This window comes from Neodothiora populina (assembly GCF_041146345.1).
Source record: "Neodothiora populina strain CPC 39397 chromosome Unknown canker_contig_9, whole genome shotgun sequence".
Lineage (NCBI taxonomy): Eukaryota > Fungi > Ascomycota > Dothideomycetes > Dothideales > Dothioraceae > Neodothiora > Neodothiora populina.
Window position 1 is genome coordinate 80825 of NW_027191407.1, and position 27095 is coordinate 107919.

General features: G+C 51.7%; 17 protein-coding genes across 20 annotated transcripts; 7 read left to right on the plus strand and 10 right to left on the minus strand.

The window, feature by feature from the left end:
* Window positions 1-84: 84 nt before the first annotated feature.
* Window positions 85-1551, minus strand: AAFC00_007158 (uncharacterized protein; the record flags this gene model as incomplete). The annotated part of the gene is made up of 3 exons (XM_069347221.1): window positions 85-288; window positions 343-1287; window positions 1351-1551. The coding sequence occupies 3 exons, from the start codon at window positions 1549-1551 to the stop codon at window positions 85-87; spliced, it is 1350 nt and encodes a 449-aa protein (XP_069201822.1).
* A 474-nt stretch (window positions 1552-2025) lies between these two features.
* Window positions 2026-3162, plus strand: AAFC00_007159 (uncharacterized protein; the record flags this gene model as incomplete). 3 transcript variants are annotated; one of them, XM_069348397.1, is made up of 2 exons in its annotated part: window positions 2026-2491; window positions 2591-3162. In XM_069348397.1, the coding sequence occupies 2 exons, from the start codon at window positions 2026-2028 to the stop codon at window positions 3160-3162; spliced, it is 1038 nt and encodes a 345-aa protein (XP_069201823.1). The 3 variants fall into 3 exon arrangements, with proteins under 3 accessions (XP_069201823.1, XP_069201824.1, XP_069201825.1); XM_069347223.1 differs by having other exon boundaries at window positions 2026-3162; XM_069347222.1 differs by having other exon boundaries at window positions 2302-3162.
* A 581-nt stretch (window positions 3163-3743) lies between these two features.
* Window positions 3744-4937, minus strand: AAFC00_007160 (uncharacterized protein; the record flags this gene model as incomplete). The annotated part of the gene is made up of 3 exons (XM_069347224.1): window positions 3744-4519; window positions 4580-4713; window positions 4834-4937. 3 exons carry the CDS (start codon window positions 4935-4937, stop codon window positions 3744-3746), a joined length of 1014 nt encoding a protein of 337 aa, XP_069201826.1.
* Window positions 4938-5226: 289 nt separating this feature from the next.
* On the plus strand, window positions 5227-6032 carry AAFC00_007161 (uncharacterized protein; the record flags this gene model as incomplete). Its single annotated transcript, XM_069347225.1, has 2 exons — window positions 5227-5445; window positions 5499-6032. 2 exons carry the CDS (start codon window positions 5227-5229, stop codon window positions 6030-6032), a joined length of 753 nt encoding a protein of 250 aa, XP_069201827.1.
* Window positions 6033-6747: 715 nt separating this feature from the next.
* On the minus strand, window positions 6748-7612 carry AAFC00_007162 (uncharacterized protein; the record flags this gene model as incomplete). Its single annotated transcript, XM_069347226.1, has 2 exons — window positions 6748-7287; window positions 7349-7612. 2 exons carry the CDS (start codon window positions 7610-7612, stop codon window positions 6748-6750), a joined length of 804 nt encoding a protein of 267 aa, XP_069201828.1.
* Window positions 7613-8451: 839 nt separating this feature from the next.
* AAFC00_007163 (uncharacterized protein) lies at window positions 8452-9486 on the plus strand (the record flags this gene model as incomplete). The annotated part of the gene is made up of 1 exon (XM_069347227.1): window positions 8452-9486. The coding sequence occupies one exon, from the start codon at window positions 8452-8454 to the stop codon at window positions 9484-9486; it is 1035 nt and encodes a 344-aa protein (XP_069201829.1).
* Window positions 9487-10266: 780 nt separating this feature from the next.
* Window positions 10267-11105, minus strand: AAFC00_007164 (uncharacterized protein; the record flags this gene model as incomplete). Its single annotated transcript, XM_069347228.1, has 2 exons — window positions 10267-10782; window positions 10845-11105. 2 exons carry the CDS (start codon window positions 11103-11105, stop codon window positions 10267-10269), a joined length of 777 nt encoding a protein of 258 aa, XP_069201830.1.
* A 779-nt stretch (window positions 11106-11884) lies between these two features.
* On the minus strand, window positions 11885-12633 carry AAFC00_007165 (uncharacterized protein; the record flags this gene model as incomplete). Of its 2 annotated transcripts, none has more annotated exons than XM_069347856.1 (2): window positions 11885-12395; window positions 12464-12633. In XM_069347856.1, the coding sequence occupies 2 exons, from the start codon at window positions 12631-12633 to the stop codon at window positions 11885-11887; spliced, it is 681 nt and encodes a 226-aa protein (XP_069201832.1). The 2 variants fall into 2 exon arrangements, with proteins under 2 accessions (XP_069201832.1, XP_069201831.1); XM_069347230.1 differs by having other exon boundaries at window positions 12464-12621.
* An 806-nt stretch (window positions 12634-13439) lies between these two features.
* On the plus strand, window positions 13440-14031 carry AAFC00_007166 (uncharacterized protein; the record flags this gene model as incomplete). Its single annotated transcript, XM_069347231.1, has 3 exons — window positions 13440-13617; window positions 13682-13905; window positions 14002-14031. 3 exons carry the CDS (start codon window positions 13440-13442, stop codon window positions 14029-14031), a joined length of 432 nt encoding a protein of 143 aa, XP_069201833.1.
* Window positions 14032-14362: 331 nt separating this feature from the next.
* On the minus strand, window positions 14363-15473 carry AAFC00_007167 (uncharacterized protein; the record flags this gene model as incomplete). Its single annotated transcript, XM_069347232.1, has 2 exons — window positions 14363-14453; window positions 14527-15473. 2 exons carry the CDS (start codon window positions 15471-15473, stop codon window positions 14363-14365), a joined length of 1038 nt encoding a protein of 345 aa, XP_069201834.1.
* Window positions 15474-16103: 630 nt separating this feature from the next.
* AAFC00_007168 (uncharacterized protein) lies at window positions 16104-16924 on the plus strand (the record flags this gene model as incomplete). Its single annotated transcript, XM_069347233.1, has 2 exons — window positions 16104-16209; window positions 16263-16924. The coding sequence occupies 2 exons, from the start codon at window positions 16104-16106 to the stop codon at window positions 16922-16924; spliced, it is 768 nt and encodes a 255-aa protein (XP_069201835.1).
* A 430-nt stretch (window positions 16925-17354) lies between these two features.
* On the minus strand, window positions 17355-18245 carry AAFC00_007169 (uncharacterized protein; the record flags this gene model as incomplete). Its single annotated transcript, XM_069347234.1, has 2 exons — window positions 17355-18075; window positions 18139-18245. 2 exons carry the CDS (start codon window positions 18243-18245, stop codon window positions 17355-17357), a joined length of 828 nt encoding a protein of 275 aa, XP_069201836.1.
* Window positions 18246-18655: 410 nt separating this feature from the next.
* AAFC00_007170 (uncharacterized protein) lies at window positions 18656-20906 on the minus strand (the record flags this gene model as incomplete). The annotated part of the gene is made up of 4 exons (XM_069348398.1): window positions 18656-19225; window positions 19275-19723; window positions 19772-20784; window positions 20833-20906. The coding sequence occupies 4 exons, from the start codon at window positions 20904-20906 to the stop codon at window positions 18656-18658; spliced, it is 2106 nt and encodes a 701-aa protein (XP_069201837.1).
* Window positions 20907-21561: 655 nt separating this feature from the next.
* AAFC00_007171 (uncharacterized protein) lies at window positions 21562-22489 on the plus strand (the record flags this gene model as incomplete). Its single annotated transcript, XM_069347235.1, has 2 exons — window positions 21562-22381; window positions 22440-22489. The coding sequence occupies 2 exons, from the start codon at window positions 21562-21564 to the stop codon at window positions 22487-22489; spliced, it is 870 nt and encodes a 289-aa protein (XP_069201838.1).
* A 186-nt stretch (window positions 22490-22675) lies between these two features.
* AAFC00_007172 (uncharacterized protein) lies at window positions 22676-23830 on the minus strand (the record flags this gene model as incomplete). The annotated part of the gene is made up of 2 exons (XM_069347236.1): window positions 22676-23370; window positions 23431-23830. The coding sequence occupies 2 exons, from the start codon at window positions 23828-23830 to the stop codon at window positions 22676-22678; spliced, it is 1095 nt and encodes a 364-aa protein (XP_069201839.1).
* Window positions 23831-25153: 1323 nt separating this feature from the next.
* Window positions 25154-25577, minus strand: AAFC00_007173 (uncharacterized protein; the record flags this gene model as incomplete). The annotated part of the gene is made up of 2 exons (XM_069347237.1): window positions 25154-25257; window positions 25328-25577. The coding sequence occupies 2 exons, from the start codon at window positions 25575-25577 to the stop codon at window positions 25154-25156; spliced, it is 354 nt and encodes a 117-aa protein (XP_069201840.1).
* A 236-nt stretch (window positions 25578-25813) lies between these two features.
* On the plus strand, window positions 25814-26827 carry AAFC00_007174 (uncharacterized protein; the record flags this gene model as incomplete). The annotated part of the gene is made up of 1 exon (XM_069347238.1): window positions 25814-26827. One exon carries the CDS (start codon window positions 25814-25816, stop codon window positions 26825-26827), a length of 1014 nt encoding a protein of 337 aa, XP_069201841.1.
* Between the last annotated feature and the right edge of the window lie 268 nt (window positions 26828-27095).

Genomic DNA, 27095 nt, shown 5'->3' on the forward strand with positions numbered 1-27095 from the left:
TTGTAAAATATACATTTGCGAGGTATCTAAGCTACCTTGCTCACCACAGCGACTCGATGATGGAGGGAGACACAACCCCGAGCCTCACAAATCATCGGCCTCGACCAATTGCACCACAATACCGGTCGACGCACCTCCACCGTTACATATCGCAGCACATCCGTACTCTCCCACCTTCAGTTGATGCAGAAGAGTGACCAAGATTCTCGATCCAGAGCTACCCAGCGCGTGTCCGAGGGCGATGGCGCCTCCCCTCGGGTTCACATTGTCCGTCCCTAGTCCAAGGATCTGGCTTATCGTCAGTGATCTGTTCGAAACAAGCCCGGCGACATGAATGCTTACCTTGGCGTTGGCCTTGATGACTGCGGCAAAAGCCTCATTGAACTCCCATATTTTGACCTGCTCCTTGGTAATGCCGGCCTTCTCGAGCACAATAGGGACGACCTTTGACGGCGCAATGGGAAAGTCGATGGGATCCACTGCCGCATCGGCAGTTGCGACAATCCTGGCCAGGATTCTTTTTCCTTTGCCGTACTTCTTGGCTGTCTCTCGATTGGTGATGACAAGCGCGCTGGCGCCATCACTCAGTGGAGAGCTATTGGCCGCTGTCACTGTACCGTTACCTGACCTGTCGAACGCAGGCTTGAGCGTGGCGATTTTGTCGAGCTTGAGCTTATTGTGTTGCTCGTCCTCTTTGACCACGACTTCGCCCTTCTTGCTCTTGACCGTCACCGGCACAACCTCTTCCTCGAACGCTCCGCTTTTCCACGCCTCCTGCGCCCTCTTGTACGACAGGATGGCAAACTCATCCTGCTCTTCCCTGCTAATCTCATGTTTCTTGGCCGTGTTCTCGGCACAGTTACCCATGTGGATCTGGTTATAGACATCCCAAAGACCATCTGCAATCAGGCCGTCGTGGAGTTTTTGTTCTCCGAAAGCGGGTTGCTGACTCGCTCGGGGCAAGTAATAGGGCACTCTGGACATGTTCTCCATTCCGCCGGCGATCTGCGCCTCGGCCATTCCCAGTTGGATCTTCATGGCCGCTATGCTGACGGCTTTCAGGCCACTCGCGCATACTTTGTTGATTGTCGTCGCCTCGACACTCGTGGACAGTCCTGCCGCTATGGCTGCTTGTCGGGCGGGCGCCTGTCCGACACCAGCCTGTAGTACTTGGCCCATGTAGACATCTTTGATCAGGTCGGCTGGCACCGAGGATCGTTCGATGGCGGCTTTTATGGCGTGAGAGCCTAGTGTCGTGGCAGGAACCGCGGTGAATGCTCCATTGAACTACAAAAAAAACATCAGGGAAGGTGGCTAAAGTATGGTATCGATAAGCTCCCGCTCACTCACCACTCCGACGGGTGTGCGAACGGCACTGATGATATACGCATCCTGTATCTCCTTGTTGTGCCGAGTGGAACAACTGAACTCCCGTGAACGTCGCAGAAATGCGGACTTTCCACGTATCTGTATTTGCTGTCGGCTGTTAGAGGTCGCTACTGCTCTAGCCGACGAAAGCGCCGGACGGAGGAGTGCTGATGACGTCGTCATGGTTCCTGATTCTAGTATATCCTTCTATTTCCAGACAAGACAAAGAGAGATGGAGGATGAAGAGAAGAATAAACCAAAAGATCAGAAAAGGCAAAGTAACCACAACGACATACTCTCGGCACTCAAGACACGAGAAACTATCACATGCTACTCGTTACACACCTGTCGCTGCACTGTAAGGTACCGTCCATTCAGAGAGCACTCCTCGGGGTAAGTGGACGGAACCGGGGCGTTTGGAGAGAAGGAACGCGGCCCACATGCCGAGGTTGTACAGTGGGTGACAGCAGCTTTCCCTCACAAAAGCCTCAAGGTAAGGTACCTTAGGTACATTTGAAGCGGAAAATAGCCGCGCCTTCCTCCGCAAAGTCGCAATTTCCGCCTCCTACTCTCCGTCACCCTCACCCTGTCCCTTCCTTGATGTCTCCCCACTCCTTCTGATCCGACGCCGTAGTCCTCTGCCGATCACAATCCATAATGGCGTGGCTGAGCATTTCCTTGCTCATAATATCCATCACATACCTGACCTATCAACACCCGCCGACGACGTGGACGCCGATCCTGCGATGGTTCCGGTCGGCGAAGCGACAACGGGGGATTGTAAATACTCGAGAAGAGCAGATTGAGTCAATAAACACGTCTGAAGAACCGAAAGAGAAGAAGCAAGACAGGAGCGACGAGAAGAAGGACACTCGGCAAGGACCGCACGACGACGTTGACGGCGATGCGACACCCCTAGCAAATCCCACATCGATGGCGGTCCCGGTCCCTTCGTTCACCCTAGACGATTCTCACACTGCCGCGGGACGCGACTCAAATAGCGATGATCAGAGGCCGCAAGAAGAGGAAGAAAAGGAGGAAGACGAAGACGAAGACGCTCGAGACAACCTTCCTCCACCAGTCTTTCCTGCGCCGAACTCAGCCCAACGCGCTTCTGCTCTGCGTCCTCCCACAACTATGGCGCCGCCGCCGCCGCTGCCGCAACCACCCAAGCCCACACCTGGCCTCATGGCTCCTCCTGTTGTACCGGCATCGAGGACAGCATCGAGTCTCATGCCGCCTCCCTCCAGACCAGCCACAGACAGACAGATCCCCGCCGCCACGTCTTCTCTTCGAGTTCCTTCTACCGGGCCACTACCGAACCGTGGACCACCTGCATCATCTGGCGCACAGGCGAGGGGTCCACCTCCCAGTTCACTCTCGCCTGCTCGTATAGACACTCCTAATTCTCGGAATAAAGTCCAGCTCACTCCGGGCCATTCTCCCCTCGACTGGGCTACTCTCGCTCGCTCTGAAAATCTCAGCAATGTTCCTCGCTTCTTGCGCGTAACACCTTCAATGCTGAAACATTTCCACGGTCGCAAAGATAAAGAGACGGGTCTCAAAAAAGATGCCTGGAGTGTTTACCAGGGTAAAGTTTATAATATCACGCCTTACCTGCCATTCCACCCGGGTGGCGAAGGGGAATTACTACGTGGAGCAGGCAAAGACGGCACCGCTCTATTCAACGATGTCCACCCCTGGGTAAATTGGGAAGGAATGTTGACTTCCTGTCTTGTCGGTATCCTCGTCGCTGAGAGCGAGGAGACCAGTGGACTAGAGAGCTTAGATTGAACTAACGCGCTCGTCGAGCACTTTTTAGAGTTTTATCTCGCATTTCAGTGGAGTTTTAGAGGACCATGATACCCCTTACACATAGAGTTTTACATATGATGAACTTCCTCGTCTCTGCATGCCTTGCATTTTACCTAGACCTATCATTGGTGATGACTTGGTTGCCTTTCGGGATAAGTTTGGCCGCCCAGAGCACGTGCCCTCAGTGACAGCTTTCTGACCGACAGACCTGACGGGATGCAAGGCTCAATGCCTCGACGATACGCTTCTGCAGCCATTGTGCTCTCTGATAATCCCAGAATCATGCTATCTGACCCCTTGATACGTATGTCATACTCTTGTGAAGTTGTGAATACAAAATGTACGAGTGGAGTAGTCTCGGCTTGACTACGCACCGAACCGTCAACCACAAAGGGTCGTCATCTGTCATACTGTATGTTCTTCACCCACGCAAATCGTAGGGAAGAGATGCTGCATGACCATGTATCACACAAGGCATGTAGCAATATTCTTGCCCCATACGACGAAGAAGAGAATACATCTTACGGTCCAGCTCGTATTATAGATATATTATGCATGTATCATATGCCTCGGTTGAACTCGACACAGCCATCTTTGCCAGCGCGATCGTGAAACTCCTTTTCGAGCTTGTCTGCTCTGACTGCTTGACGCTGTGGGAATGCTGCCAGGGCCAACGGTAGCGCGAAGATACTGGTTCCCAAGATCAAGCCCAGGTTGACTGGTGTTACCATCCTCGGGCGCTGCTTCAGCCAGTCCGTCTTCTGCAGCCTCACCAAGATGAGCGGGGGCAAGACCATGATCGGAGTGGCGTTCAGCACTCTCGATATGGCCGTCTCACCTACAGCGAGGGTCGCAGCCTTCTTGGACTTGCCCAGGGACTGCAATTCTAGACCGCTGGACTCACGTTTCTGCTTTTCTTCCTCGGTCTCGGTAGGGAAGACGTCGATTCCCTTGCGGATCTCCTCTCCACGCATAAGGAAGACGTTCAGGGCACCAGCACTGGCGACTGCAGCGAACGGCACAAGACGAGTCAGGATCACTCTGCTTCCTGCACTCAAGCCTTTCAGGCGTGGCACTAGAGAATTTAGACCAAGAGCGACACCGCAACTTGCTCCCACGGCGAGAAAGTAAGACTGGACCATAGTAGAGGTGGAAAGAGGGGTGGACTTGTTCGCGTTGGCCGAGTTGATGGCCACGTTCAGAGACTGGTTTGTGATTTGCCATCCAAGGGTACCAGCGGTGGAAAGATTAGGTGTCAACATTCCAGCTGTGACTACCAAATTCGAAATCACGAAGCATGACATGCGGAAGGGTAGAAAGACGGGCTTTCCAGTGTCTGAGAGAGGGTTAGAACATTCATAGTATGATTCTGATGCAGGACTCGATGTTGACGAACCGGGATGCAAAGTAGAGTCAATGATCTTTTTCGCTTGCCACAATTCTGGAGTCATTGACTGAATGCAACCCTGCTTGTAGGAAGAAACAAGCTCCTTTGCATGCTCTAAGCCAGCTGAAGATGTAAAGAGAGTTCTGCATCGCGATCGAGGTTAGTCATAGCTATAATGGAACCATAGTAACCAGTATCACAACATGTTCAAAGCGACAATGTTTATAATTCAATGCTGCACATATATAATCGCTCATGCTCACCTTGGATCTGAGAGATTGGCCGCATGTGCGACACGACCCCAATATGTAGACAGATCATATTGCGAAGCTGGCAAGTCGCGGGAGCCAGGTAATGAGGAAGTCATTCTTTCCGATTCGGGAATGGCAAAGGCAAGACCTTCTGTCCACAGGCAGGAAGGACTTCAGCCAATGAATGGATCGTGGCAATTTCTGGACTCAATATCTCGGAATGGCTGTTTGATTAGCCATCATGGACATATAATTAATTTTAGTGGTTAGGACCGCGTGAGTCGCGACTGTTTGTCTTGAGTTTGCTTCCACATGATCAGATAACCATGACGCTGTCACTACCACCTCCACCTCTACCACTACTATTACACCCAAGGCCCGCAATACTCCGAATTGTGCCACACCATGTTCGCATTGACTGCACGTCGCCGCCTAGCGCTCTACTGCACGACGACCGTCACATCGCCTTCACCGGCTCTTAATTCCCTGCGTCAAACAGCCACCATCACAACGTCTGCGGAATCGCCTGCCACGGAACCCAAACCCGCCACTGTTGAACATGGCACCAATGGTAAACGCAGCCGTCCACTGACACGAGAGCAAGAACAGTTCCTTGATAGTGCTGTGTGTTTACTTCCGACTCCTTCAAGACATGCTGTGACTGACAGTCGAGCCAGCTCCGTGTCAACCAAACCGGCGAACTAGCTGCCGTCTTGATTTACTCGGCACAAACACCTCCCATTGTCAAAGCACACCCTCACCTACGTCCTCTGATGAAGCACATGTACGACCAGGAGGCTGGTCACTTTACCTACTTCAACCACATCATTGCCAAACACCGCATACGCCCCACTGCCATGTATCCAATTTGGCAGGTCGCTGCCACCGCTTTAGGTTGGTCCACTGCAGTCATGGGCCGAGAGGCTGCCATGGCATGCACCGAGGCTGTCGAGACGGAGATTGGCGAACATTACAACGCCCAAGTGCGAGAGCTGCTCGCCTGGATCAAGGACATGGAAGACAGGGGGGAGGAGGTCGGTGAGGAGCTGACGGAACTGGTCAGAAGGATCCGCACCATCAGGGATGAGGAACTAGAGCACCTCGACCATGCTGTTGAGCACGACGCCAAGGAAGCAAAGCCCTACGAACTACTGACTGGTGTCATTCGGGGAGGTTGCCGCGCTGCCATCTGGCTCAGTGAGAAAGTGTGAGCCCTGCACCGATATGCTTGGCCTTGATGTGCACGCCTTCAGCCACGTTTGGTTTTCCAAACGCACCTGCTGATATTACCACGCTTTGGATCACTAAGAGATCCGAAGATGTAAGAGAACGCCTTAGCCTTCGTACTGAGACCTGCGGGTATTAGTGTTAGGGTTGCAGAGGAGTCATCACCAACAGATTTCTCGGAAAGTGATGTGGGCTTCGAGGGTCCTATCTTAGCGACACATCCACGACGCATCGCTCCGCCTACATTCTCTCGTCTGCCTGATGCGTCTCTGACCAGACGGTTTCAAGGGCTGCATAGAATGAGGGCGTCACACTCTGTGTGGCCGTCACCCACACAGTGTTCAGAAGCTTCTTGACGCTTTAGGTCGCACAGCTCTACCTGCACTCTGTCCTTGCGAGCGCCCGATGCTGGCATCGCTCCATTTCGACCGCCTCTTGTTGCTTCAGCAGACCCTTTATAAGGGATTCCGGGGCTCCAGAGGCGTGTCTGTGTGTACTTTATCACTGGCAGCCGCCAGCTTGTCTTCATGCTTGTGCTCTCGTGCTTGTCCATCATGTCCATGTATGGACAAGTAAGGCTCGGTACGGTGTGATGTAATAGTCGTTGTTATTCTGTTTAGTGGAATCCGTATCTGGATCCTTCTATCAAGTTTGTCGCAATGTTGACCGCAGATGTACGCCTGAGTTGCTGCAAACACCTCAAACCGTACCCCTGAACTGATCCAGTATTTGACCTCCTATTGTTCGCCTCCTGCCAGCACCTTCGCCAGTAGCGCCAGAAATGCCGCTTCCACTGGCCGTCGCGGCCTCGCCTTCCATTCTTCTCCTGAGTCCGTCGTACCTTTCCCTCTCCTTGCGCCCAGCACTGCGATCGGGAATCCTCCAATTCGCCGCGCCAGGCAGGAAATCCAGACGGTAGGCATATCCCACGAGCCATCCGACCGCCGCCACGATTGCCGATCCGGGAAGTTGCGAAAGAGCGAGCTGCATGGGCAGGAGATAGGACGTTGACTTGGACGTCAGCTCGATGGCCGAGTTTCGTGTCGTGTCGCTGGCTGATATGCGGTATTTGTATTCGTAGGGGATGGCAGCGTGGTATTGTGCCAGTAGGGCAAAGACGATCGCGGTCGGCCCCGCGGGGATGTAGTTGACGTAGCCCCACGTCAGAGGTCGAATGATCAGAGCGACCAGTAAAGGGGGTAAGAACGTGGTATATGTGACTACGACCAAAAGAAAGGACTGGCACAAGAGATGATCAGTAAATTGTTAAAAGTAACGACAGCAAAAGGATGGAACATACCGTAAACTTCCTCCACCCCCATAACCGCTCAATCACCCTCAACTGATACAGCGTCAAGGCGGAGAACAAGACCTCGGTGGAGTTGGTATAGCATAGCTGCCAAGTCAAGAACCTCCAGAACTGCCTGTAGTCAATGAGATGCGGCCGGATGGCGAACCAGAAAAGATGCTTCGTGTCCGTGACCGAGGCGAGTATCGAGCTGGCCACGACGGCGACGACGAGGTATTTGGACGCCGAGGCGTTGGTGAAGCCAGAGGACATCATCTTGATGTTTTTTAAAAGTCGTGCTGCTAGATGAGGGTCCGAGTAATTGTTGTCGAAGCTGCATCGCTGGACATCACAAGAACTGCACTACCGATACCATCTACTCAAAGTGGCATTATTGTGTGTTATATGCAAATGTATGTGTTTGGGTCAACTGTCCTTCCCCGATGTGATGCGGAGGCTGAGGTACAGCGATGTTACAGGAATGTTCGTTAATCGACCTTGTTCGTGATGAGAGCTACGCGCGACAGGCTGGGAGATACTACGTGTTGTGCAGTATAACCGAGAATGATAAGGAAGAGAGCGAGGGACGACCCGATGAATCTAATGATCATTCTCTCCCTTGTATACCTCAAGGTTGTCACGTTCGAAACTAGCGGTCGGTTTAGCTTTGGGTTTGTATCACAAGTTCATGGTCAAAAGGGAAGCGGGTGAACCTGGTGGGCAAAAATGCAGTGGGTCAGTCAACGATTCAAGCGATTGGGTCACACGGAGGTTGTCATAGCACGGGACAAGTATAATCAAGATAAGGTATCTAGCCTTGCGGGTCGACGGTGGAAGTAAGGTTTGCATGGTATATATATACCTCATGCAGGCAGGATGAGCTAGAAGCTGTATCTCGCAGGCCCACGGTGCTGTAGCCCAGCGACAGCCGAGAGGGTGTATCAACAAATAAGATACGCATATGCAGGACCACCTCACCTATCTTTTAGTCTATATTGTTATATAACTCGCGGGGATCTCTCCACTGCTCATCTAATAGATCTCATCACACTCTATCCAGTTGCTGCTGATTCGTATCGCATTGTCGAGTATCCTATACATTGACTTATAAAATCATGTCCGCACAAGCAGCGACGTTACGCGGCTGCCCGTTACTGGAACTGCCGCTCGAGTTACGGCTGATAATCTATGACTATGCCATTGTGGAAAGTTCGAGCGTGACAATCAGCAGCGCCGAGTTGACCGGAGACTGCGTTGACATAGATAACCGCCTGTACGGCCAAGGACGATCACCCATACCTGGACTACCGGAGAACCACGAACCCGTCATTCTCTCGGCTTATTCGAGTCACCTGTTGTCCGCCGCCGACCCTCCACGCATCCATGTGTCGCGTGCCCCGGCAGCAGAAGGCTTGCGATATCTGGATCCAGCATGGCAGTCGACCCTGAGTGCGCTGCGTCTGGTCAATCACCAGATCATCGACGAGTTGTCGGCCCACTTCAGGTCCAAGCGCAGTCGCGAGACGAGTCTCTTCGTCAGCTACCCGCATGGCCTTCATGTCTTCCAGACGCTGTGTCCCGAGACCATTAGACAGGCAAGGAGCGTGCACATTGCGGGGACATATACTCGTCGGCCCCATCGTCGACGAAATGGACAACAAGCCACCACTGCTCAAGTGCTCACACCGCCTCCATCGCCCCGCGCTGACGGATCAGTAGACATGGCAGAAGAAGACAGCAAGACAACAGAGCCGGACTCGGTCGAGCAACTCGCCAGTCTGGTGCGATCGACGATGGGACAAGAAGCGACGACACGGCTGGCCAAGCTCGAGCTACGGATCTACTTCCCCAATTCGAGAACGGGCGAGGACAGCTACTACAGCGTGTGGGGCGACGACGACAGTCCCATCTGCGTCGTGCTGCGGAACCTGTGCGGCGGCTTCATCGACATGGAGTGCTGGAGAGGCAAGAACGGCACCGGAGTGCATCTCAGCGTGCGACCGAACCCGGACAACAGCAGAATCATAAGCACAGTATGGAGGAAGCTACAGGAAGGCGGCAGAGGCGAGGCCAGAGTGGGCGATTGGGTCGTCGACGAAAAGTGGCCCGAGTGGTCGGAGGAATATGTCCCCTCACCGCAGACTCCGTGAGGTATTAATTCATAAGAGCAATCACGATGGTGCCATGTATGACATTTCTGGAGGACAGTGGTCACGGTATAGATGACGGATCTGGACGCTGGTCGTCACATACAGATCCTGCAACTGTTTGGGCGATAGGGATTTTATCACGGAGTTCTCGGGTGGGCTGGTACGCTGTACAAACAGAATAACTAGCAGGCGATTTCCGGCGTTGCAGCACGGGAGGAAGGACATGCAAGATACATGTACAGCACGCAATGACAACGACTCAATTGGAACAAAATCGGCTCTTGTTCAATTTCTCTGGGAGTTTACAGGAGCTGCATTTCCTGTTTTTGACCATTGTTCTTTCTCCATTCGTCATGACTGCAATGTCGTCCGTGAGGATGATGCTGATTTGACTCGGTTGTTGTTTCCCACGCCCAGTGACCAGTCTGTGTCGTTTCAAGTACGGTAGAATGCACTGCAGAACATCCATCTCTGATACCGTTCCGTCATAGGCTGTGCTGCATGCCAGTTTCCTCGGTGCCCCATCCAGCGCCTTCTTTGGCATGTCCAGCAAATAGCAGGAAGAGAACGGCTCCTCTGCGAAGAGGCAAGGGACGTCTCCCATATTAGTGGCGACGGCGATAGTCAGGCTGACGCAGCCGCTGCTGCGAGGGCCGAGGCCAGAGCTCGACAAGAGCGTGAGCAGATCATGGGCACAGCAGATAGTGATGACACTATTGCTACTGCCTATCAGATCGTGTCACGCATGAAATAAGTATACAAATTGAATAGGCCAGATCTTCAGTCGCCAAGTTCAGCGTCCAATGCCTCCCACATTTTTTGTTGAGCTTCTCGTCGTTTGTCAGTAGGAAGTGGTGCGGCATCTTCTGCATCACCGTCCGAAGCCGTAATCTTGATGTCCTGGTTGTCTGAAGACGTCTCCTGCAGTTTCTTCATATCGTCCAGCATCTTTGCCAGTTTCTGCTCCTTGACTTCTTGAACCCGCGCAGTCTCCGACTTGATCTTCTCCAGCTGCTCCTCCATCATCAAAATCAAACTTTCCCGTGCCTGGTGCGGACGGTAGCGATTGATGAGGTCGTGGATATTGAAAAATATCGTCTGCAGGTCCTCTGTGCACTCAGGCGCCTGAGTAGGATTGACGCTCAAGACACCGACCATTTCAAGAAACTTGCACATGACGGCGCGCGTCAAGGTGACAAGGTGGACAGTCGGGTCGAATTGTTCGCTTTCTGCCGCCTCGGCGGGATACAACTGCTGAATCCCAGCAGCGTCGAGAGACTGCGAAGGTTGTGCGAGCTGAGCATTTGGTCAGTATAAGTGAATCGAACGAATTCATTCCATAAGTGATTGATGCACACATCATAATCGGCCCCGAAACTCCTGTAGCGCCCGTCTGCTGGCGGTTCCGGTGGTACCAGGAAACGCAGATCTGGTGGCAGAGACAACGCGTCTATCCCAGACGACTGCACATCCTCCATGCCATCCTCATCCTTGTTCTTGGCCGCCTCTTTGCGCAACTCGCGCAACTTTGCCACGTTCTGCTCGGTGAAGTGATTGTAGAAAGGCGGCGGGGCGGGAAAGGGCGCGGTCGGTAGACGTGCTTGCGTTTGGTCCGCCATGTCTGTTATGACGGATTGACAATGAACAGCATGTCGCAAGCTAAGGTAAAGTCATGCTCCATTGGGGCTACAAAATGGCAAGGTAGGACAGATCGTAGATATACACCATCTGCCCCACGAGCCCGATCGGCGTTAGAAGAGAGGACAATCCCCGAGATGTTAAGATTCACTACGAGAGCGATAATTAAATTGCTGTAATAGCAGTACCTTGGGTACTCGATACAAGTACCCCTACGCTGAAACGGCAAAAGATGCACAAGAATACCACCGGGATTAATCTAGATCGTCAACGCAATAGGTATATACCAATGTAGGTGGCAAGGGGGCAACCCTGTTCACCATGGTCCCAATGCAACAGCGTATAGCTATATGAGCGGATTCAAATCCGCCTTGTCTGTCTTCTGCTGTCCATGTCCAGAGTGGGGTTCATTTATCAAGGACCAAGTTTTGCGATTATATAATTCACACGGGACGAACTGCAGTTTATATGCTGTCTCTATTTTATGTACACCGTCGGTCTCTATCTGACGACGTTTCAAGTTACTTCGAATCGTCCTTGTGGGCCGTCCGTCACAGGCTGCCTTCTTGCTGTCTTCCATAGTCCTACTAGACGCGGATGGCCATGTGATATGGCTCTTCGTGTGGGCGTCGTATGCTGGATGGTGTACTTATTTATGTGCCGTATGATGGCGTTATGTGTGGCCCTGAATACGTATGCATAACCACGCAACACCTGTCTATCAAGAAGACGTCTTTAGAAAGGAAACTGCGCATACGTCTCAGTAAGGTGGAAATCCACCATAGGCCGACGCTCCAGGGGAAGGCATGGGTATGCTGGGACTGGAGAACCTCCCGAATCCGAAGGCTGCATTGGCAGGCATGGCTGGAATTCCTCTCAACCCGCGGTGGTCTGCACTTCCTCGCCTCTTGTCTCTTCTCCTCTTCTTTTCCCCCTGGTTGATCATGGGGTGCTCGACTCTCGTGTCCTGTTCTTCAGGCACTTCCAGCTTGACGAGTGAGAAGTAATAGTCCAACAACTCGGGATATTTCTGCAGACAATTCTGCCAGTCTTTGTCCAGAGTGCGATGCATGTGTTCCCAGGCCTGATGTATCTGTGCCTTTAGATTCTCCAGCTGGTGCGGTGGCAGAGGTGCACCGTCTTGGTAAATCTGGTAGAGGTTGTAGTAGGGGATGGTGACCAGGTGGGCTTCGTATTGCGCACGTCGTTGGGCCTCGAGTCCATGATATGTGAACAATATCATCTCTCGGGCGTGGCTCAACACCCAGTGCCTATCGAGTCGTTCTGGGTCAGTACAACCCGGGGCTCCACCTCACTTACGCTATCATTGCAAACCTACCGAGCTCCGCGTATCTGTTCGTTAGCGAGCCATCGGCTCTGTGCCTCGTTGAGTGCACGTTTCAAACGTTCTTCTTCGTGTCCGCAGACCGAAGAGTCACCTCCGCAGATGGCACAGTGTGGTTGGGGACTCGCAGTGGGTTCATGTCCTGAGGCCATGGCTGTATCCATAAGTATGTTTCAAGTACGACACTGCGATGGATTTGCTATCGTAATTTCCTCATGACTTCCTCTAGGCAAATAGAAGAGAATGTTATAAGGCGCCAGCAACGCCAGCAAAGACAGACCAAGCAACGTGTGAATGTCAACAGTGTCGACAGTGCAAGAATGAGTCTGGACATCGATGATGCCTTACATATGTAAGCACGAATAAATCCGCGATGGGATAGGCTTGCGTGTTTGTCTGTGGGCCTGCATGAACCGTCTGTCTGCCCAGTGGTCTCACGAGGTCTTATTGTGGACTCTATCGATGCCGGCAGAGGTAGACCTTTGTCACCGATTGGTTCCATCATGCACGATGAGTTGGCGGGCTCAAAGTAGGTACCTGTAGGTTTGTGGCGGAAGCAGGACTCCACTTCGGCGACGTGCGTCACATTACCCCGTGTCTGCAACGAACAAATCCGCTGTCACCGATAAGGTGAACGACTCGCTGTTTGGCCAACTATCTTTGGCCACGATAAACAGCGTTTTGATTGCTAATTAGTTGGGGGAGCTACGCACACTGCTCCTCTTGACTGTCATATACTGAGTACAGTGTCGAGGCCATATCAAGTACGTGACAGTGAGAAGTGCCTTGTGCATGGCCTCTTGTCACCTGAAGGTAAGAGGTAAGGTCCGCAGAGATGACGAACATGCGCCAAGCTCGCTTCCGGGGCATCATCCGATCATGGTAGACCCGCCTTCGTACCTTTCATACTCCAAGGTCATGATTGCACTGTAGTACAAACCACGACAAGTTGAAGAGAATACCTTGTAAAATGTCTTCCTACACATCAGAGTACCCAGCAGGCGTCCAGATCGACCCTGAATACAAAGCATTCTTCGAGCGATTCTACCAAATCTCCGATACCCCTGATGCTCATGACGAATATGTGAAGCAATTCACTGCCGACGCGAAGTTGACCATGGCATCAAAGAAAGCCAGCGGGTCTGATGGTGAATATCTCCTGTGATCCATAGGCTGAAATAATGATATACATTTACTGACCGCTCCGACCAGAGATCTTGGGTGTACGTAAAGGCATGTGGGAGAAGGTCAGCAGCAGAAACCACAAGCCTATCAAGATCTTTCCATTTGGATCCGGTGCCGATGAGGTCATGCTTTATGGCACTGTCGACTATGTCCTGAAGGATGGAAAGAAGGCATCAGTCGACTGGAGTGCCAGAGCTCACCTTGTCAAGGAGGGTGGTGCGGTGAAGATGGACTTCTACCAGGTCTACTTGGTAGGTGAAACATGTTTTCACTCGACGCTAATCCTCAGTGATAGTCTAAATGAGCATGGAGTGGATCTCACTACAAATTACTGACATGTATGACAGGACACCGCCGCTCAACAACAGGCCAAGTGAGAGTGCACACAAAACGTAGCTAGCTAGCTAGCTACTGTACGGCAATGGATAATGTATAGCACCTCATGAAGAATCTATACTATAACGTCTTCGTCAAAATATCTTGGCCACTTGTGCCTGCTAACAATGCTGAGAGGGTGATCTATCTGTTGTGTGTTCATAGATGTTGTGTCTGTGAAGACTTCACTGCTCGGGTACACAGGCAGATGGATATTGATCATCGACTTCATATTAATACAGTTTGTTCTCGATGTCTATGTGACTCAGAGGCAGGAGAAACACATATGCACATGCAGACGAGAAGAAAACCCACGTGGTCCTCATGAGCCGCTCAGCTTCCGAACCTCATCTGCGCACCAGCATACTTGCGCAGTCCCCTTAAAAACACCTGATATCCGACGCCGTTGTTGTCTTGCACGTAACTGTAACAAAACACCAGGAGTTAGCAACGGGGGTGTAATATAATACGACGGTCACAAAGACAACGAAACTTACTATATCTCGGTCAAGCGGACTTGCCACGGTGGGTACCCCTGCAGGACAACGCTGTCACCAAACAATATCAGCAGATCGGGCTCGCCCATGACGGATTCAGTGAGCTCTGCATCGATCAGCTCGGCCGAAATGTCTTCGGGGAAGATCTTGGCCTTCTGCGACATCTCGGCGAGCGTCTTCGTCAGATCGACCAGCGTACGCCGGCCATCTGATGCAGACAGCAACAGAATAGAAAGGTGAGGCGGGGACTTGGAGCCGGTCGAGTTCGTTGGTGGTGATGAAGGGGGAGAAAAAGACTGCATATGCGGCGCGCCGAGCGAGACAGTGGGTTTCAACGGATTAGAAGAGCCATAGTAGGCCGACAGTGTCCGCGAGATGCGCCTGTGCAGGTGTGGGATTGATGATTTCAGGATGCCCGTCTTTTCGTAGATGCTCAGCATGGGTACGCCAGCACACGCCGACCACGCGACGACCTCGCAAACATCGTTCACCAAAGCCTCGAGTCCGGCGGGGCTCTTTTCGTTCTCGTCAAGCTCTAGTATAATGCTCAGGTGGCGAGGGATCTTGCTCAGATTCTGCACGTCTCTTTGAATGTACTCGGGCGAGCGATGGTGATAATACAGGACGCTTCCAATCTGTTTGGACACATTGTGGTAGGCGATCCGGAAGCGGACATAGATGGAAAAGATGAACTGGATCAGATTGTACAACAGCAGGTGCAAGGCGGATTTGACGAAATGTCGGACGGGCTTGGGTCTTTGTTTGCGCGAGGGAACCTTGGAGTCTTGACGCGAGTCCGGCGATGCAGAGACGCTCTCTTGTGGAACCGAGTCTTCAGCCTCAGGTAAGTAGGGTCGAATGAGTCGCTCTCGTTGTTCCGCAGTCAATGGCTGTCCATGCTCGTCTCTATCGTAGTGGAAGGCTGTCGCCTGCCTTAGGCCAACCATTTTGAGGCGTGTTATGTAGCAATGTCGAGCAGGTGAGGAATTATGTGCAAGCAGTCAAAGTGTCTACTGCATGGTCTATCTGTTACAGGTGTATAGTACAGCGAGGGCAGATATGGTATAGGTGAGAGTATAGCTACCTAACCATACTCATAAAGCACAGTACAGTAATTATGCTGCACGAAACACGAGGGTAAAAAGAAACGCAATGTCAAGCATCAGCCACCCCCACAGAGTTCGCGTGATACGTCGTGAGCTTCTCGCATACGGTACCATGACTATCTTCGTAGTGGGTCGTCCAACACCGAGTCAATCCATCTCCATCGCACGAAGGCGTTACATACTTAAAATGGGAGATGCTATATGCGCTCCCCTATCATACATCCATGAGGTACATGAAGTCAAAAAAACAATGTTCGTTTCTCGCAATACAAAGCTATTCACCGGACTGTTCTGCCCCGCGCCTCGTGAAGGGGAGAGCTTCCTACGTCATTGGTCCCACTAGGCGTGATTGTGGTGAGAGAGCAGTTCAGGAGGATGCGCCAGGCTATCAATATTAATACTGTGAAGTATTACTGCTCAGCTGCACACGAGTCGCTATAGAGCAGTAATACCCCAGACGAAGCCGTGATAATGGAGGAACAAATCGACAAATTAGTCAAGAAGACATGGGCAAAGTATCATGAAATAGCTTCGTCAAAGCGCCTTATGATCGCTGTGTCTGGCATACCTGGATCAGGTAAACTTACAACGTTTGCACGAATAGATGTATCTTATCCTGACACTACACAGGAAAGACGACTCTGGCGTCGAAGGTCGTGAAGCGCTTAAATGAGCTGCACCACGAGAATTCGCCCGGTCTTGCGCAGTCCGAGCAACTTGCGGTTTTCATCCCAATGGATGGTTACCATCTGTCCCGGGAACAGCTTTCTTCGATGCAAGACCCTGACACAGCGCACGCTCGTAGAGGTGCCGCCTTCACATTTGACGCTCCGGCATTCCTGAAGCTTGTGAAGGAGCTTCGCCAGCCGCTGTGTCCAGAAACTAAGACTCTCTATGCGCCGTCTTTCGATCATGCATTGAAGGATCCGGTGTACAACGATATCCCGATATCGCCGGAACTTCGCATCTTGATCTTCGAGGGAAACTACCTCAGCTTAGGGAGTGGAGCACCAGAATGGAAAGAGGCCGCAGAGCTCATGGACGAGCTGTGGTTCGTCGAGGTCGACGAAGATGTCGCAAAGCAAAGACTAATCAAGCGCCACATCGTCGCTGGTCTGGCGAGTAACGAAGAAGAGGCAGCGCACAGAGCAGAGAACAACGATCTCGTGAACGGCAGGGAGATCGTCAAGGGAAGATTAAACGTGCACGAGATCATTGTCAGCAAACATGATCAAGCATGGAAACCAGAGCGACAGGGAATGGAAGATGCGCAAAAAGGGCCTGAAGCTTAGACAGACACCTGCACATCGCCAGCCACACATCAGCCAGAGCTGTGTCCCTAGAAGTGCCTCGGCCAAGTCTGGTCCACCGCACCAGAAAGCACACTGTGATACTTCCCCTTCCCATCTGCTAATTGTAGACATCTCCTTGCTGAGTGGCTCGATCTAATACTGAAAGACATCATAAATGCTCTGGCTAGCGTCAGTGCAGGCACGTAGGATTCCATGGCACGAGTATCAAGCACATGACTTAGCCATTCAATACCAGCCTCACTTTCTGATTCGAAGACGTGGTAGGTCCCAAACCACTGCTGCAAGTCAAAATCACCTAACACCTAAGTCTCCCTCACGATGGCGGTGTGAACTGCCATCAGCAGCTCTGATTTTGATCTAGCGAATGATATCCTGCTTTCTGTTCGCTTTGTTGCAATCCCTCATGCGTTCACTCCTCAGGACATTTGACACCATCGGGGTGCTTATGATAGGCACATTTGTGCAGCCTCAACAACCCCTTCTGCGATTCAAATGCCCCGGTATCTTCCTCCGCGTCGAATTCGTTGAGCAGAGAAACCACTCCGCCACCAATAACACTGTCTTTGCCCTCACCACCTTCTCCCGTCCAGAACTTCAAATGCTGTTGCACAACCCCCAACCCGGTACTAACCATGAACCGATCTCTCACAGCTAACGCACAGGTGACGTCCTCATAAACCTTCTGCAACAATGATCCCTCCTCCAACGCCCGCACCATAATATCAACAACTTCGTTCAGGCCGTCTGTGTCCTTGGCATCCCCCAAGCGCATCAGATTTGCAATTTCCATCCTCTCGAAGAAGACATCACAGACCCTGTTCATCAACGCAGGCATCTCATGCTTATCAGCCCACTTCCAGATTTCAGCGAGCAGTTGGCCGGGAAGTGCCTCGTCTATGGTGCCATCGTGGTCGAACAAGACGCTCGTGTAAAGCCAGCTGTACACTGTATCGACAACATTGGGCACCTCCTCCTCGACGTGGACAACCGGCGGATCCGAGACGAGTCGGGTGAGGAAGTAAGGCGAGTAGAACGCTAGGAGACCAGTGTGGATGTCAAAGCTCTGTTCTGGAGAGACTGTCGAATGGGTGGAGACGATGACCTTGACGAAAGGTGTGTACTGAAGAATACTAGAAGTTCATGTTAGCTCTGCGGCTTGGTTGGGTTTGTATGATTGCAATTGGGCAGCATGCCTTGGAGGTAGAATCCCTGGGATCGAGGCGTCCAAGCAATTGTTGTTCTTTATGGACAGCAATCGCGCTTTTTCGATCTCTGGGCTGAGAGAGTAATTGTGTTCCATAGTAATATGTTTAGCATTCTAGGTCAATGATGGTAGGTTTGCACAAGCACATCTGAAGTGACCTATGTGTGAGGTTTTGTTTATCATGTGCCACGCCCGTGAGGTGGAAGTGGAATGCGCCTTCCAGAAGTGTAACTCCCCAAATGTCGCACTTGTAAACATGGTCTAAACAGGCATACCATGTGGAAGGTGAAAGAAGTCCGCGGACGAGCGACTCGTTTATGTGGTATCTAAAATCAAAACGCGCTAAATCAGAATCAGACCGAACATGCTATGCTACATTGCTGTACCAAGATCACCACTCTATGAGGATTATAAGTGAACACACACCTTGCGAGCATGCATGCGTCTGATCCGCCATTGTGGTGTTAAAAACCATGCCAATCGCCGAGTAGACCAGCCTCTAGAGGTCAGAGCTTCGCCAGCACCGGCTTTTCGACTTCCAATGCACCGCTCATCTTGTACTTATCCTCTTCATTTTCACCCAGTATCTCATCCCCGTACAAAAGCGTTTCTCGACCACCCCGGCTTGTCCACCAATCGACACATATTTGACTTCTCTCAGGGTCCATTTCGCCCCCGACAAGCGTGTCCCAGAAATGTCTTTTACAATGATCTCGCATGCTGAGATCTGGGATACAGTTGATAAGAGCAGCCGTCAATGGGAGCCATTCCTCAAGAAGAGAGTGCGATAGAGATGGCAACGAGTCCACAATGGTCGAGATAAGCACTGCCTGCTCGGAAAATTTGGGCATGATCGGTTCCTCAGCTTCGGCTAGAGGCGATGCTATTGACCCCTGGGTGGTAGGTAGTGGCAGCGCAGAAGTTGGCGCGGACCGTACTCGATCGTGGACGATCTCAAGTAGCGTTGCTGCAAGCATTGGTTGGCTTGCTGCGATTCTTGATGGAGGTGAAGTGAGACGGATGAGGTTCTTGAAGGCAAATCTGAATTGACGCGGTGAAAGATTATGAGGGAAGACCTATGACCATGATGAGTGTCGTATTTTCAAGACGAATGAGAAAGCTAACCTGAAACAGTGCATCAACATAGAAGGGCAGATGCTTAGTAGTAATATCAACATTCTGCGGGGTAGAGAACACAGCCAGCATGTTACTATGTGCAGCCTCAAAGATTGGCAAAAGCTTCGGATTGCCGCCGGAAGTTAGGTACGGCATTGCCGCTGCTATCACTAGTTGCTCGCTGATGCTGGGGGTTAATCCGAATGACAACTGCTCCGCTGTATTCAAGAAGAAAAGATCGAGACAACGTTCCAGCGGATGGTCTGGAATACTGCCAAGCTCTGAAGGGGCGGTTGACTTCAGAAAGTCTTCTGCGTCCAACGGGTATGATGCTAAGACGTCGAGAGCGGCGAGATAAGTAAAGGTATACTGTGAGAAAGCTGTAGAGCCAAGGCGAGAATGTATGAAGCTGAGACTGCGGAAAGCATGTAGCGTTTCTTGTGCCATGTGTGGTGCATCTGAGTTGTCATTAGTGGGTTGGATATACGTTGCAAACGAAGACTCACTGTCATTGGTTGCGAGGACGCCATCCCCCATCAGTCGACCAACAGCACTTCGGAAGACGATCACCACAGCAAACAGAGTCGACCGCAGCAGCTTCCATAAAGTAGGTACAGTGATCTGGCGAGCCTCGTCAAGTAGATACTCAACCTCTTCCGAGGCATCAATCTCGGATAGTTTGTTCTGCCGCCACTGCATGAGGAGTCGTCTTGAGAAGTCTGCTAGATCTTCAACCGCGGAAAGTACCAGCCAAGAATCTTGGACATGTTCAAGTGTATGAGATATGAGCCTGGACAATGGGCCTAAGTTCGAGATCAGGGGGCTTGTTAATATGGTGTTGACTTGTTGGTATGAGCCCGAGGTTTTAGACCAGTTGAACTGCTGACTCGACACTTGCCGGACATCTGGATCTGCTGCACCTATGAAGTAGCCAGAGCGAAGACCATTGACGCTATGCAACATTGAAGTCATCAATATAGGCATCAGTCTGTCGTATTCGATTTTCGATCGTTCGATATCAGACAGATAGGTGAAAGAGTGGTTCAGTACAAGCGCAATCTCGCAATGTGATAAGTCATCGGCGTGCTGCGATTCTTGCAGCGCCAGATTCGCCGCTTTCACGAGCGCACTCCGCAGAGTCTCCCCAAAGTGCCTCGATAGTATTTCGTCGTCTTGGTTTCCGAAGCCGACGAGCATACCACCGAGCACGAGCAGGTGACGCGAGGCGCTGGACTGCTCATCCGCGCCCTTTATCACTGCATGCGTCCATTCTGTGAGGGACAAGTGTGATTCAATATTTGGAACGACAGGCACGTTTCGCCCACGTTCGTTCAGCGCACGTTCTCGCTCTAGAAACCGCAAGGCCGAGGAGTGAAAGACTCCCATGAAACTGAGTGAAGTACGCAATCCATCTGGATTACTCCAAAGGGCCGGGGCTACAAGCAGCTGACTTGTCAAAAGTGTAACATTGCGAGGGTTATTCAACGATGTCAGTAGCGAGACAGCAGTGCCTAATAGGCTACTATTGTTAGTTCGGAGTATACATTGGGGTTCTTATAAGACGTGCCGTGGAATATCTTGCTGGTCCGAGTATATTTGCAGGGCTCGAAGCAGAGCGCTCAGGAGTCTATCGGATGACATTCTGTATCAGCGCTCGATAGGCACTCGTTTTCTTCGTGGCTTAAGATGGTGGACCATATCAGTGTTGTCGTCAGTGAATGGCAGAGAAGGCCAATGCCTCGGCTCGACGATATAGGACTACTGCCATTCCGGTGGAAGCTGCGGATATGAGCTCGGGCCAGGCAGATAAGCTACTGTAGCCAGCGCTGTTGCTGAACAATATACCCAACCTTGACATGAGGAATGCCGAACCCACAATCAAAGAACTCGGAGAAAGCTTGAGGTTGTAGGACGTATTGACATGTGAATGCTCAAATGGACAGACATATGAGTCTCCACATAAGTGATCCAGCTGTATGTAATCATTCGGCCTTTCCATCCATCCATCCATCCATCCATCCATCGCATAATTAAGGTACCTTGATGATGATGACGAAGGTCTTTCCCCGTATTTATTGACATATGAGCTCCACCCCCTCATTGAACATCGCCAAGACTACCGCAGATCATTCAACTGAATATATTCAAATACATTACTCCATCTCGGACTATTCACCAAACACCATTCCCTTGCTACGGCTTTCTTTCTCGCTCTTTTTCGCGCCAAATTGTTGAAATATCGACAGGCATAGGGCTCCACCCGTGCACTTTGTGACAACAAGCAGACTCACGAAAGATGCTCGGCCTACGAGCAAGGTCATACCCGGCACGCTTTGTGAAGACAAGCTCGCTCAGGATCCAGAGACCTTATTCTTCTGCAGCAGAACACAACTATGAGCACATCCAAGTGTCGACACCGAAGCCCGGCGTGGGGCTCATCACACTACACCGACCGAAAGCACTGAACGCGTTATTCACGCCCTTGATCAACGAACTGAACACATGCACCCGCGCCATGGATGCCGATGCGTCAATCGGCGCTATTGTCATCACCGGGTCCGCCAAAGCCTTTGCGGCAGGGGCTGACATCAAGGAGATGGCTCCCAAGACGTTTGCGGATGCTTACGGGGACGACTTTATCGAGTCGTGGTCGGACCTGATGCGCATCAAGAAGCCCGTCATTTCTGCCGTGAACGGGTATGCGTTAGGCGGAGGCTGCGAGCTGGCGATGATGGCGGACATCATCTATTGTAGCAAGGGTGCAACCTTCGGTCAGCCGGAGATCAAGCTGGGCGTTATTCCCGGTGCGGGTGGTTCGCAGAGGCTGACGAAAGCCATTGGCAAAAGCAAGGCCATGGAGCTGATCCTCACGGGCGAGAACTTCTCGGGTGTCCAGGCGGAGCAATGGGGACTCGCGGCAAAGGCTTTTGACGATGCCGATGCCTGCGTGGAAGGTGCGCTGAAGACTGCGGAGAAGATCGCAAGCTATAGTCGCATCGCTGTCAAGGCAGGCAAGGAGGCCGTGAACAAGAGCCAGGATCTAGGTGTCAGAGAAGGCATTGAGCATGAGAGGAGAATCTTCCACTCGCTTTTCGGTAGTAGAGACCAGAAGATCGGTAAGATAACTTTCCCTGAGAAAATATCCATGTGCCTGGTGACTGACCCTCTGTGTAGGCATGGAAGCTTTTGCCGCAAAGAAAAAGGCCGAGTGGACAAACTCGTAGATATGATACTCATAGTGTTCGCGATCTCCAGCGATGTTCAAAAGAAACTACTCTATACCACTCCTTGCAGCACTCACATCACGTCAGCGACTTTCTTGCGCCATTGACCACTTGGAAGTTACAACAAGTGTTGATCTCCGTGCCTATCTACTTGCAGGGCTACTGTATACGTGGGAATCATGCTGCTCATATCTTGGAAGTTATGCTCCCGGTCTTGAACTCCGTGGACGGCGTGGCCAGAACCTCGGTGATGAACCTCACGGCTTCAGTCTGCATCTTGGGACTGAACTCGTGACCTGCTTGTTCATCGACGATGTCTTCGAGTGTAATGTCGCAGTTCTTCGCCCATCCACCTTCCTTGATCGCATTCTTCAGGAAGGTCAAGAAAGGTTCGCTCTGGCTGTAAGGAACCAGTTTGTCTGCTCCGCCAGAAAGACACATGATCTTCTTTCCGCCCAGGGTTTTCTTCAGTATGGCTCCCACTCTCTCCTTGTCCTTGTCGCTCAGCTCTTGCGTGTAGTCGATCTTCGCGGCGTCCAGCTCGCCCAGCAATAATCCTGCGGGGTCATATTTGCCTACCGCCTCGATAAGGCCCTTGGGGAAATCCTTTGAGCCCAAGAAGTTCTTGCCTCCTTTTGCCGAGGTCCACGAGTCGAGTTTCGTCTTGCGCGCCCTTTGTGACATTAGACGTGTGAAGTCGGGGCACCCGATGACAACAACACCGGTTGTGATGCGGGGGTCTTGCAAGAGACAGTGCCAGACCGAGTGACCGCCTAGCGAAACGCCCAGAGCAAGGTGCTGCGTCAGTGTGCGTTCACCGGTAGGAAAGATATACGAAGAGAGATAATCGATCAAGATCGAGGTATCGCGTGCAGTTCCATCTGTTGTGTCTGTCGTCAGCTCTCATCCTCGAAACCCTGTGACTAATGACAGAAACATACGGAAGATAGAGAACATGTCCGGGGCATGTGCAGGATTGCCTCCCTTCCAAGACTGATTGGCGCGCTCATTGACTTCTCTGGTCCCATGATTTCTCTGATCGAAAGAGACAGCGATCAACCCTTTCCTCTGCTTCTTCCCACCCGCTTCTTCCTCGTCTCTCTTCTTGTTCCACTCCAGAATGACATTGGCAGCCACGGGCGCCATGATGGTGTGCTTCTGCAGTCGAGGGTGCAGCAGCCATAGACAGGCGACATCCGTTGCCGAAGCCGATAGTTCGTCCAGGCCGTACACGGTCGCCAGGATGCCTGCGATGTGATGTTCGGTTGCTGAAACCCGCGCGGACCCGTAGTCGTGGCGGTTGCTGCCGCCCATTTGGTTCGGGGTGTTTTCTGTGGCCATGATGAAGGTGGGGCCGGATCAGTGAGGGGATGATGGTGGTTGTTGTTGTTGTTGTTGTCGTGAGGTTGGTAGTATGTTATCTATTATCGGGCCAGAAGCTGCCTGCAGCTGACGACTGGGAGATGATCTTAGGTGAGTAGAGAGGGGAAGATGGATAGAGATAGGAATGTCTAGGAGGGTGGGCAGGATAGGACCAGTAAATACTGCCAGAAGCTTGAGCCGAGGATCATCTTCTCGATTGTGGAACTCGTTATCTCCGAAGTCCGGAGGGGGAACGTCGCAATACCTTCGACTTCTGCCCATCTGATATACCTATGCTAACGCATGAGACTCGTCACCGCAACTTGATGTGCGATTGAACGAAAGGATTAGAACGCCTTCTACCCTCTTGCTGCAATCTTACCGACTGTATCCCTGATACCTCAGTTCTACTTATACTTTGACGTGATATAGCCCTTTACAGAATTGGCAGCTGGAATCAATATACAGATGTGCAGATGCACGGCCGTTGACGATTGTTTACAGATGGAAGAGCAGGTATATTGTTTGCATTGAAGTGGTTGAATGATTTATTACCTTGAATTAACCAGCAGACTGGTCGATGGCCCTATCTCAGTCGCCGTTCCTGATATCGATGCTCTTGTTTCTGCACTTGAATAGTCCGCAAGAAATGAGGTAGCAGGATCGGGCCAGCCGCATCTGTGTACCTGATATCTTGCGATCCTCGGGCCAGTTCTAAGCCACCGCTGATAGGGAAGTATCTGACCAGCAACTTGCACTGTGAAGTGTTCCCTCATACCAGTGAAGCGCCGTGTCCACCCTTCCATTGGCCTGCTGGCTTGTGTATCGTGGATTTCGAAGAGACGACGCTGGTCTATCCCTTTTTCCAAGCATTGTCCGAGAGATAGTCCACCTCTACAACACGTCCCTATCTATCCGTGGCTGCAAAGGGTTGACACAAGTGACGTCACCAGTAGCGACGGTGGTCAGCAATAGCGGGCGACCAAGAGTCAGCCGAGTGGGCGAGATCGGGTCGACGACGGGCAGAGAGGGGCGAGGAGACGCTGATCAATGTCTCGCCGTGCCGTCCGGGGTGATGCCAGCTCAAAAAGCACTGAGTGTGCTAAGGGGAAAGACGTGTTACTTTAGCCCGAGCTCGTTGTTTATTTGGTAGCCCAGCTCGTGGAATCCGTTGTTCCCTTCCGGATCTCCTAATATGAGTAGCTTCATATCTGAGATGAAGCCGACTCGTCATATCTGCTGAGATGAATCCATGTATCGGCCAAGCGTCGTGTTGTGTATATGCAGAGAGAAAACCGCTGCTCATAGGCTAGCGGCGGCTTCGACAGCACCTGCAGCCTTGAAAGCTCCAGGACTTGTGATTTCGATGCTGACAGGGTATTTCCATTCCATGAACTTAGCCCAACCTAGAGACAGAGGAACACGAGATCAGTAAAGACCATGTCGACGTGGTGGAATGTAATGCCGAAAACATACCCCAATAAGCAGCTTTCCGCCCAAAGTATTTGCCCAGGTAGGGCATGAGGACCATGGTCAGGATGAGCTCGAGTTGTTGCAGCGATTCCTTCCATTCTCGCTCTGCCTCGCTCGAGTAGTACTCCTCTGAGGGGCTCATTGAGGTTGTGCTGGCCGACGTCGAGGGCAGAGAGTCCACGTCCTCGTGGTCGGATGAGGAGGCGTGGCTGGGTGAATTGGAAGAGATGTTCTGGTAAGATCGGTCGGACATGATTGCGGTGGACGACGTTGGCGAAGATGTGTCTTGGTCTTTTGTGTCAATGGTAGCAATGCTTGAGCCAAGATACAGTAGGACAGGCCCTGTGAACAAGGTACAGTGAGTTGTATGAGGCAAGTGCCAGTAGATCCTGCCAAGATCTCAAGCTGCCAAGTCCTGGCTGCCGAGGTCTGAGCTCATCAAGGTGAAGCTGTCATCGTTCAGTCAGTTTCCCTCCACCGAACAATACAATGTCGTCCACAGAAGTGCTTATATTCGGGGCTGGAGCAGTCGGTGCCTTCTACGGGTCGCGGATTGCACAAGCTGGCGCCAATGTATCGTGCGTTTGCCGGTCAAATTACTCTGCGGTCAAGTCCAATGGCTTCAAGGTCAACTCCCCACAATACGGGAGTTACGAGTGGACTCCGACGCGGACATTTGCCAACCCAGACGAAGCACAGAAGAGCAACGTGAAGTGGGACTATATAGTCGTCAGCACGAAAGCACTACCGGATGTGAGCGATGATTCGAAGCAGCTGGAAGGCTTGGTGAGCGAGGATACCTCGATCGTCTTGATACAGAATGGCCTTGGCGTCGAACAACCATATATGAAGCGCTTCCCTCATGCTGCCATCTTGTCGGCGGTGACAGTTGTGTCGGCAGCTCAACCCAAGCACGGCATCATTGATCACAATCGATGGACCAGAATCAACGTCGGTCCGTTCTCACCCGATCACGTCTCGGCGCAGGCGTCTGGCACTGCGACAGCTCGTACCGAGACTTTTGTGGAATTGCTAAACAAAGGTGGCGTCAAGGATGCATCAGCATACTCTCACGCAAAGCTCCAGATGGTACGATGGCATAAGATCGCGATCAACGCATCCATGAACCCAAGTTCTGTACTGTCAGGCGGCAGTGCCAACTCAGCCATGGCATTGGATGACGAACTGTACATCCACCTGAAGGGCGTGATGGACGAGGTGCTTGAAACAGCTCCGAAGGTGTTGAAGACGCCGTTGCCATCGGCGTTCGCCACTTCTGAGGCGCTCTTGAAGAGCACGCGGAAGAACACCAGCGGCAGTAAGCCCAGTATGTGGCTAGATTGGGAGGCAGGTAAGAGGATGGAGATAGAAGTCATCCTTGGCAATCCGATCAGGCTGGCGAGAGAGGCTGGTTTCGAGATGCCCAGGCTGCAGAGTCTGTACGCTCTGCTCAAGATGGCGCAAGCGAACCGAGAGCGATCGAAGAGAGCTAGCAAGCTGTAAATATAACCTGGTTCTCGCTGTCATATTATACGACTAAATGATTCAATCATCCACACTACTAGCAGAGTATCACTATTCCTTCATGATATGGTTGCCCTGAACTCGGTCTGAAAAGTGTTAGAAACTCCTTTAGATTGACCACTCTTGCCCCCTAAACATATCTGCTGTCTGGTGCTATAAAGAAGCAAAGAAGAGCTGTTCGAACACATGAGCTGAAAACATTGGGAGATGGAAGTGAGGTGTAGAATGCAATGATGCGGAATATCAA